The sequence below is a fragment of the Gadus chalcogrammus genome, chromosome 22 (assembly GCF_026213295.1).
Source record: "Gadus chalcogrammus isolate NIFS_2021 chromosome 22, NIFS_Gcha_1.0, whole genome shotgun sequence".
In the NCBI taxonomy this organism is placed as follows: Eukaryota; Metazoa; Chordata; class Actinopteri; order Gadiformes; family Gadidae; genus Gadus; species Gadus chalcogrammus.
This window is the reverse complement of record NC_079433.1, coordinates 13967617-13978442: the sequence shown is the minus strand read 5'-3', so window position 1 is coordinate 13978442 and position 10826 is coordinate 13967617. Positions and strand designations below refer to the sequence as shown.

Here is a 10826-nt window from a genome sequence, read left to right as displayed (position 1 = left end):
TCTTTCTTTCTATCTCTTTCCGTCTGTCTGTCTGTCTGTCTCGCTGTCCACCTCACTCATCCTCTCATGCTGTTTCCTCGCTCTCTTCATTCAATTCTAATTCCATTCAAGATCTTTATAGGAATGGAAAATAAAAATGTGCATCGATTAAGCATTTCAAAAAATAATCCATCTATAAAACTATAAATCGTTCTGTCAATGTTGTTTCTCTCCCTCTTTTCTCTCTCTCTCTCTCTCTCTCTCTCTCTCTCTCTCTCTCTCTCTCTCTCTCTCTCTCTCTCTCTCTCTCTCTCTCTCTCTCTCTCTCTCTCTCTCTCTCTCTCTCTCGAAGAGGAAATAGGAAAAGATTTCCTATGTGCCACTGGAATATCGAGGAGGAATAGTTCTGGGACTTTAGTTATTAAAAGTTATTGAATAGTGCCTTTGTAGGCACATCATGGTGACGAGACAGCAGAGAAGACAAGCCCCGCTCTTAAGAAACACACACACACACACACAGAACCAAAAGCAGCAATATTAAAACTACCAAGTGTGTTTTTCCTTCTTGTCATTGCATTCAGCCACAAATATCACCAATGACTGAGGGATGAGGCAATATGGAAGCTAAACTATGAATGGTCTAAATCTCTAATGATTAGCTTGGTATTTTCTTAGTGTGCCATGTACCAGCATAGTATCAACCAGTTGTGTGTGTGCCTGTCTGTCTGTCTGTCTGTCTGTCTGTCTGTCTGTCTGTCTGTCTGTCTGTCTGTCTGTCTGTCTGTCTGTCTGTCTGTCTGTCTGTCTGTCTGTATATGTGTGTATGGGTGCATGGGTAGATGTTAGGTTCAAGGGGAAGTTGCTCAGGAAGGTCTCCATGGAAATAGATTTCATTCTCTTCAGTCTACAATTTATTTTCGGAAAGCAGCTGTGGTGTCGGCTATCAATCCTGTAGATTCTATAGCAATGAAGGACAGCGCGACAGCTGCTTACTGCTGGAACGATCAAGTATGGAAACTCAGCAGAACGTCAGAAACACATCAACCCCACCTGCACGGCTGGGACTGGCTTACCCAAAGATTAGAAGTATCCACCCTTTTCAATGGAGGAACTTCATCATTCACCATCCCTCACGTACATGCTTCCCATATAATTACTTTATTGAAATATTTGTTGATATCTTTTCCCTGTTAATTCGACCATGAATGGATGCACTGTTAAGAAGAGGAAAATTCCCAAACTCCCAATTCTCATTAAGATGGTGCACTTGATTTCCCGGTACGAGCTGAACGGTTGTGGCGGAAGAACGGGTACCCCATTGTGGTAGACGAACCACGCCTGATTGCGTTTCCTTGAGCAGATGTGAAGTAATTAGAAATCCTTTTATATAAAAAGCAATATATATAAAAATAAAAGTGTCAATTTGGGTTGTCCACTTGGACACACATCCCCTAGGACAGAGTTTCCATCTTGAATGCATTTCTCATTGGCGATCATTTGGGAACATGAGGTGTTTACAGGCTGGAAGACGAGAAGTGTACTGTAGCAAAGAAACAAGGGGGGGTGGGGGGGCATTGGTGGGACAGCGTGGGAGGGGATGGACTGGACGGTGTTCTGGGGTGTAAAGATCAAGAGAGGAAGAGGCGGCTTACGCCGGCAGGAATTGGTGCCACCCATCCCTCTTGGTTGGAAACCTTACCTTAATACTTATTCTAAACGAATATGAAATATATTCACACTGACCCCACCAAAGAAAAACCCTAATTACAAACTGGGATTGGTCCATTTTGTGCTGGTATGGTGGAAAGTAGGAAGTCTGCATTTTAGGACTGTTCACATCTGGCAAACCTTGGACCTTTCTTTACAACTCACTGTTGCCTCTGTGTGTTTTTTCTAATACTACTACTGATATTTCATTGAATAAACATTTTCATCACAATGGCTGAGTTAGTTTTTATGTAAGGATAGGCTTCAGTGGGACAGGATAGTGTTGTGGTTCGGATGTTTAACTCAAACAGGGGAACAAGGACTACATTCTAAATATATAAAAAGCTATTTAAAAATGCTCAGCTGTAACCCATTGAACCATTCATTCTTGACTGATCTTCATTGGGAGGCAGGTCAGCTCTTGGTCCAAGCGTTCATCTTCTCCCGCCTCGACTACTGTAACTCTTCCCTGGCGTGAGTCCCTGCCCCCGCGATCAGACCTCTGGAGCGTATCCAGAAGGCTGCAGCACGCCTCGTGTTCAACCTACCAGAACTCTCCCATGTGACCCCCCCCCTTTTCCTTGACCTCCACTGGCTCCCTGTAGCAGCTCGCATCAGAGTCTAGAAGGTCAACGGAACTGCCCCAGCACAATATGGTAGTTTCTCTTTCTTCTGACAAGTGTAATTGGCTTTAGATAAAAGCATCTGCTAAATGCCCTACATTTAAATGTAAAACATAAATGTAGATACAAGGCAGGGATTGAATCACTATAATTTAATTTAATTTAATTTAATTTAATTTAAATTTAATTTAATATAAATTTAATTTAAATTTATATTTATTAAGCGTCTTAGAGTACCATATTAAGCGCTATATAAATTTCATTTATTATTATTATTATTATTATAATCTCACTTATACTCACTGTCCTTACTACATACTCAGAATCATATTCAGGGCTCCCTTGAAAAAGAGACTAAAGGTCTCAATAGGACTCACCTGGATAAATAAAGGTTAAATAAAATAAAATAACCTTATGCACATATCCATCAATGAGTTTCCATCTAGTTGAAGCTAGACTGCCAATACGTTTCACGTTTAACACTAATATTATCCATACTTTTATTTCTGCCACAGAATGCAATCGTCTTTTAACAAAAGGCAATAATAATGACAGTCGATTATGGGAGAACATTATTTATAGACCTTGGGCAATAAGTCACTCCTCACAAATCTTACCAGATCATAACTGAACAAAATGATTGCCCTTTCCCCCCTCCCCCCAAGAAAATCTTTAAGTACCCTGAGCCATGCCCTTAAGAACTATATGATTAGGACTCAGCAGACCTTGAAATTACATGTAATGGTGATGCTGATAGAGGGACAGAAGGAGGTGTCTCCAGGAAGAACCCCATTAGCGTGATAACAACCACTAAGCTGTGTGAGACGGGATCTATCTTCGAGCCAAGCGGTCTTACAGTTTATCTGACCAGTTTTGTCAATGCGTCGAGTGTGAGAATGTTATTCAAGTGGAAGTTGGAGAATAAAAGGGTGCTAGTACACATTGGGGGCTGTTCACAAAGCACAGAGACAAACCTAGCACGGTTTCCTGTGTAATCTCCTCTCATTATATGAAGGCTCTGAAGCCTGAAACAAGGACAGGAATAGCCTCACGCAAATGCTGCTGAATCAGCAGAAGCACAAATGCGGAAAATATACTAATTGTGCCGTGGAAGTGGTTTGGTTCTAATGTTAATCATTTCAACAAACAAAACAAATATCATTATAGTTTCATAGAGCTCTTGAGGTTCTGATGTGTTTAATTTCCACAAACAAATCAAATCTCATTATAGTTACATCGAGCTCTTGAGACTGGTTCGCTCCTAACTTGAGGGCAAACCTTTCTATGAAAGTTTGATATATCTATGGTTTATAAATGAGACATGTTTGTTTTCTCTTCTCATCAAACACATTGGTTGGTCCAACAATGTGTTTTTGTGTTTTGTGATATCTGGCGTTTTTAAATGACGAAGAAGGCAATTTATTATTATATTTATTTCTGAGGCAAATAGCTTTTCCATCAGAGAAAAAACGCCAAGCTTTTGTACAGTAACAAAATAAAAGCTTTTTTATTTGCTTTAAGATAAAGTCAATCTCGGCTGAAAGGGTTGGGAAAAGACAATCAATCAAAAGGTTTTGCAAAAAAAATTAAACAAAACGTTACAAATGAAAGAAAATCTGGAATATACACAGCATAAACATCTATTATGTACACAATCTGCATGTTGTAACATGGGAACAGGGTAACTCAACCAGAACATACACAATAAAGAACAGGTATATCCTTTGAGTATCCCTGACGTCTTGAACAATTCTTTATTTTTCCTGGACAAATAAAACAAAACAAAAAAAACGGACTGGATTTCTATTGGCTAATAAATAGATGCCATGAATTTCTGCTGCAGAGAATGATGATTTAACTCCTCCACATATCAGCGCATATTGGAAAAGTCCTGTCCTTTTTTTTTTTAGGTATGGCCAGTGCAATCCCTGTAAAGAACTAGCCATAGCAACAGAGGTGTCCAGTAAACATCCACAGAATGGGCAATAATGGAGCATGAAGAAGCACTATGATGGGGGACAAAGTGGATAGTGTAATCTTGAATTTAATGCCAATGGTTGAAATCCATTGTAGAGATGTTCAAATTGTGTGGCTCAGTTTTTGCAAGGGGTTCGGCCTTTTAGTTGTTTTTTTTTGTCTGAATTCAGAGAGCAATGGAAGGTAATTATTTCCCCCATAGAGTAAATTACAGCGTCTTGTATCCTCAGCCATGATGTATTGTATTATTCAAATATATTACTTTCTAACAATAACATTTGATGAGCAGCCGAGCAGTCCTCTCTGAGGTTCCAAAAGGTACAACTACATCATTTTTAAATCCTTGAATATTTCTTAGCTTGCTTCACTTAAAGGAATAATACAGCCTAAAACACTTTGACATTGTTGTAAAACGTCAGACATCCAGTAACTTTTTATTCCAGGGTTTACATTATTATATTTGTATTATTTTTCTGCATCGTTATTTGGAATTCTGTAATTGACTGTTCCCCTGCTCAGCTCCAGTGGGCTTTTGTACTACGGAACTCAGAAATACCCAGGCAATCTAATCAACGTGTGTCGTCTGGGGAAAAATAAAAGTTCCAAACCAATGAAAGGGTACATTTGCTAGATGTGTAGCCAAGACTTTGGAGAACATTTAGTTACGCAGCTAGCGCTGAGGTCAGCAAGTCTACAGAGACTAGACACTTCACTGAATGATTTTGCGCCTAGAGTATAGCTAGCGAAAAGAAACAACACCTTTGATTGCCTGATCAATGGTGATGATATATGGTTACACCCCCCTCCTCTTATCACAAATTCCCATTTTCTCGTCAGAGGAACACTGCAAAATTTAAACATGCAGTGATTCTTAGACCGAGCCCCTGGGTTTGTGTCCTTTGTAAGCAAACCTAATATCTGATACATATGGTTGATGTGACAGTGATTTGAAAACAAACTATTAAACCCTACTTTAATTACTGCAGCAATGTATCATGATGTCACTGTAGAAGTTACAGATATCTAGTTTAGGGGAAAGGAAATACACAAAAGGGTGAAATAGGACCTGGGGTCGGTTGTTCTTAACCCACAGACATATCTTCACAATGTCAAAGTGTTTTTGGCCGTAGTTTATCTTGTAAGCTGAGCTCTATGTTTATGCTGGACAAACAAATCACTGAAAGTTCAGAGCAAGCCTCAGAAGTTGTAAATGTCTGTATACGTCAAGTAGTAATGCTTAATTTTACTAGATTTGCCTCCCACTTTCGCCTCTCCTGTTTCCACCTCGCCTCTGCCGGTCTCACAAGGGGATAGTCAGCAAAACCTTACTTAACAGGGTTAACCATCACCCTGTACTTATGTACTTATTAATAACTTAGTTAATATGAACACCACAAGGAAATATGAAGACCATTGGTAAATGATTAGTAGACATTTAGTTAACTGTCTGTTAGTAAATTATTATTACTGCATTAACTTGTGTTAATTTATGGTTGATTAATTTACTTTTCTTGTAAAGTGTTACCAAATAACTTCAAAAAGTGTGCTTGAAAGACCTAGATGGGAGCCAGAGACAGGTGTTGTTTGTTCATGATTACTGACCAAATCCACAAGTTTTTTCTGCCTCTTTTAAGATGTGTGTGTGTCTGTTTTGCTTTTTAGCCGGTCACAGGCTGCTTTAGCAATTACGCAACTGCGCAAAGCTAAGGTAAGTGGCTGAAAGCTTGTCGTGTTTGGCAGCTTTCAACTAATGCAAATCTGCCCTACTTTGAAGACCCTCTGTTTCCCATTGCTGCTGAAAGAAACACACTTTTTGGCAACTTGATGTTTTTTCTTGTGATCCCTATTTTCTATCTCTCTTCATGATCAAATTCAAGATATTTATGACATTGACAACAAACATTTGCATTGTAAAAGCATTGAAAAAATTTAACACATCGGAATAAATAAATCTTTATCTTTACATATATTTATTCTTGCTTTCAATTAGTTCTCTCTCTGTCTCTTGCTTTATCCTTCTCTCTCTGCATCTCTGTCTCTCTCCCTCCCAGCTTCTCTCTCTCTCTCTCTCTCTCTCTCTCTCTCTCTCTTAAGTTCTGAGGTCATGTTTTCCCTCTGCAATCTTTGTAAACGAGATGTTGATAGGAATATACATCTAGTTATTTGTGAGTCACATAATGTAATGATAAGATGAGACCTTTGTTTTGTGTGTCTGACCAATGCAACCCCTGCAAACTAGCATTATAGCAACAGAGCTGTCCAATAGATAACCACAGCATAGGCTAGAATTTATTTAGCTGGAGAAGAACTATGACGAGGGACATAGTGTGTGATGCCATCCCAGGTTTAATGGTCTTGGTGGCAATTTGCGGTAGAGTAGAAAGCCAGAACAAGCAACATCATTTTACGAGTAACTTCCATTCTGTAAGAAAAGAGACTCAGAGTGACGCATAAGCTCCCGATGTGTAAACAACAATATAAAAATACTGCTACGATGGTTGGTTGGTTTAGAAATAAATGTTCTTTGAGTTCATTCATGGCTCACTGTCTATTTGCAGGACTGCGATTTCTATGTTTTCTTTGTCTTTTTTTCTTTCATTCCTTTATCTTATTCGGTTAACTTTCCCTTATTGATTTTGTGTTTTCCGGACTTTTCGGATGTCGTAAGAGATTGCACATAGCATCTATATAGGTTATTGTTCCGTTCAAACGTTTGCTCATGATGCCACACCCCGGGGGGACCTGTAAAGGAACGTCTTTAGTCTCCGTTCCGAGGGTAGCCGATCCATACGACCTTGCAGATAAGCGCCCCTGTGATGACTCACTTGCAGGGTTTAAACCAGCGAAAGAATATTCCATGAAGGATGGAGGCGCCCTAGCTTCTCCCCTTCCCCTGTGGTCCATCCCTCAGCCTCTCACGGGCTCTAGAAGCCCGGCAGAACGCCTCCCTTGAGCTCTGCTTGGTTGTGTTTTGCTCTCGTCCTTCTTATGACTCTACAAAAAACTAAATAAAGAAGGCTAGTCAACACTGGTCATGGGAATGTTCCTGGCTACAGATAACAGGCCTGTCAACGGTAGGGCCCTCTGTGTACGCGCGTCATTCGATGGCTCGTGGTCACGGGAAACAGTAACCCAAACAATTTGATTTTAAGGTTTATGAGAGAACTGGGTTTGATTGTCAGAATAGCAAAATGGGATATTGATGGTGGTGTTTAAAGAATTATCTAGCCTCTTAACTCAAAAAACACAAAATGAGCGTAAATCATGTATTTTTATGTTATTTGTCTTGCTGTGCACAAAAATAAACTAGATATGATCCACCTGGTTCTTTATCAGATGTTTACTCTAGGGCGCTGCTTTGTCTGCCTATTTTAATTCGCATTATCGCTCATCTCTCTTTCTCAGTATCATTGTTAAATCGGTATCATGAAATTGGAATCATTTGATCATTTTGACATTGAGACCAAAATAAAACATTAGCTAGATTGTGCGGGAAATGTAAACAAGATTGTTCCATGAGAATGAGCATGGCAATTAGGTCACGGTTTGCATGGTAAACAATAAGATGCGTTATGTCAATGAGTCTTCATGGGATTCTTTTACCCCTACAGCGATAAGCAGTGAAATAACATGGTTAGCGTTCAATTAATAATAATAATAAAAAATATATATATTTTAAAACATTTATTCATAGTTTAATATATTTAGCATCTCTATTCTACAAAACTCCCAGCCCAGTGGTGCCCTGTAACCACACAGTAAGACAGCAACTGTAATAAAAACCAAGCTACACGGGACAGACAGTCAGCAGGTAATTAGATTGACAGAAAAATCAAAAATCATGACAATAATAATGATGATAGAACCAATGAAAACATTTCTTGACACTGGACTTCTTGAAGTTATGTACACGATTCCAGAGCTTCAGGCACAGTAGACCTTTTGATATTTGAACCTCAATGGCACATATTATTTCTGTGTGTGTTCGTGTGTATGTATGTGTGCACGTGAGTGTGTTTCCTTCCAGCTTCATTAAGACAAACTCTGTTCTTTTATCCCTGTCGCCAGCATACCCTTTGGTATCGGTGAAGATAGGTTAAGCCACACACTATCCTTATTATCATTGTCCTCATCATACCCATCCTCGTGGCTATCCTCTGCATCTATGTCATTCAATTCATTCCACATCACAGTATTAATTCATATCATGTCATTCATAGCACGCTAGTACCAAAACCCCACCATTAGCACGTCACCACATAAAACCTCAACCCTGCTACACTCAGAGTCACAGTTTTTTTGCTTGTCCGTCACACCACCTGGTCCCTGAAACCATGAGCTCACAGTTCACATGGTTTAGCAGCTAAAAGGAGCTCTAAGTCCTATGTCGCACAGGAATGAGGGGGTGAAGAGAGCCCACCATGACATTAGCAGCATCACGTTGAAAAAGACTCATTCGCCATGTAGCGGTTTAGCTTATCTCCTCTTTCAAATCACACTCAATGTTGCAGAGCCTAGTAGACCAGTCTGAATCAGATCTGTCTAACCAGACCAGACCAAACCGGACCGGACCAGTCCAAACCAGACCGGACCAGTCCAAACCAGACCGGACCAGTCCAAACCAGAGCAGACCAGTCCAAACTAGAGCGGACCAGTCCAAACCAGACCGGACCAGTCCAAACCAGAGCAGACCTGTTCAAATGAGATCAGACCAGTCCAGTCCAGAGCAGACCAGTCAAAACCAGACCAGACCTTTCCAAACCAGAGCAGACCAGACCAAACCAGACCAGTCCAAACCAGACCAGTCCAAACTGGACCTGACCAGTCTCAGCCCCCTTGGATCGGGGGTCACTTACTGTAGACATGTTGAACAACAACCGAGTCCGGTTATTTTTCTTTAAATGTTGGTCCTTTCGCATCGGTGACATCACAAACACCCCGCCCTCCTCCTCGGTGCTCCTCCTCCTCGGATCCCGACGCTCCTCGCTCCTCGCTCCTCGCTCCTGCTCCGCTCCTCCTCCACCGGCTCACGCGTACGTCTCGCCCGTCTTGAGCGCCACCAGCTCGCTGTCCTCCGAGTTGCGGCCGTTCAAGTGTTCGCTGTTGCACTCGTGGTGGTACATGAAGGCGGGCACCTCGGTGATGGAGGTGGCCGTGTAGGAGGTGGAGCGCATGGAGCAGTGGTCCCGTCTCCGCTGGCCCCACTGGGTCTTGTACTGCATCCACTGGCGCTTCAGAGTTCCCTGCACCTGGGGACACACACACTTTATTAGGCAAGGCAACTTTATTTATATGGCACTTTTCATACACTAGACAGACAAAGTACAGCTCTTTGAGTACAGCTCAAAGTACTTCACATAGAAGAACAGTCATACAATATAAGGAAATTATAAAATAAAGTAAAATAAAACAAAGGCAAAGTTTAAAAGAAAGTGAACTGTGTTTAAGATTTAGCAGAAAGCTAAAGCAAAAATACAATAACATTAAGAAATAAAATAAAATAGATACGTAAAAGAAAAGAAAAGGCAAAGTAAAAAATTGCGTTGGAAAAAGGTAAGATAGTGCAATGCATTTAAGATTTAGCAGAAAGCTTAAGCAAACATAAAAATCTTGGGGCAAGTCTTAAATCTTCAGGAACTTAATCCAGCTATTTGTGCATATTAACAAAATCCTGCTTTCCAATGTTTCGTGTGATTTTATTTTATTTTTATTAGTACTATTATTACAACTATTATTATTAACATTAATATTAGCTCCCTGCACCTGAAGAAATGCACACTTCATTAGTATTTTTGCAACTATTTACATTAATACTAATATTAGCTCCCTGCACCTGGAGTAACACACACTTTATTATTACAACTATTAGTGTTAATATTAGCTCCCTGTACATGGAGCCAAACACTTTATTATTAATATCAGTATTTTTAATTATTAATGTTATTATGTAAAAAAATTATATATATATATTCCACTGATAATATGAAAATCTTAAATATGATTATGTTAGAACCAATGAAAAAGAATCTTGACAACTGGCATGAAACCTGTAGACTAGTTATGAACATGATTCCAGAGCTTCAGGGACAACATTATTCATATCATTATTATTATATATATTTTTGTAATTTCTTAATTTTATTAGAATAAGGTTCTATCAAAATTATTTAAATGGTGGGTGTTTTCTACCAGACTTGCTTTTAGTAAGTGTGTGTGTGTGTGTGTGTGTGTGTGTGTGTGTGTGTGTGTGTGTGTGTGTGTGTGTGTGTGTGTGTGTGTGTGTGTGTGTGTGTGTGTGTGTGTGTGTGTGTGTGTTTGCCTCTCAATTAATTAAATCTGTTGTGAATTTATAAAAAAGTATAGAAGTATTATGATTATGACAATACATCATATTTTCATATACAAATTATATGCAATTGTTTTTTATTTACAAAGAAGCCGTACTCATTTTTGTAAAAAGAAAAAATATTATAAAGAATAAAAATAAAAATAGCCTGTGTGTTGTCAAACTAAATGTTGCTATTTGTTGAAGAAATGTTC

The 10826-nt window shown here is 39.5% G+C and overlaps 1 protein-coding gene across 3 annotated transcripts in view; it reads right to left on the bottom strand.

Moving 5' to 3' along the window:
- Positions 1-3636: 3636 nt before the first annotated feature.
- The window catches only part of calcr (calcitonin receptor), a 64751-nt gene continuing 57561 nt past the window's right edge, over positions 3637-10826 (bottom strand). For all 3 annotated transcript variants that reach the window (XM_056582997.1, XM_056582999.1, XM_056582998.1), the window contains one exon: positions 3637-9535. In XM_056582997.1, coding sequence (XP_056438972.1) covers positions 9314-9535 — 222 coding nt within the window. In that variant the 3' untranslated portion in view covers positions 3637-9313. The remainder of the gene's footprint in view (positions 9536-10826) is intronic.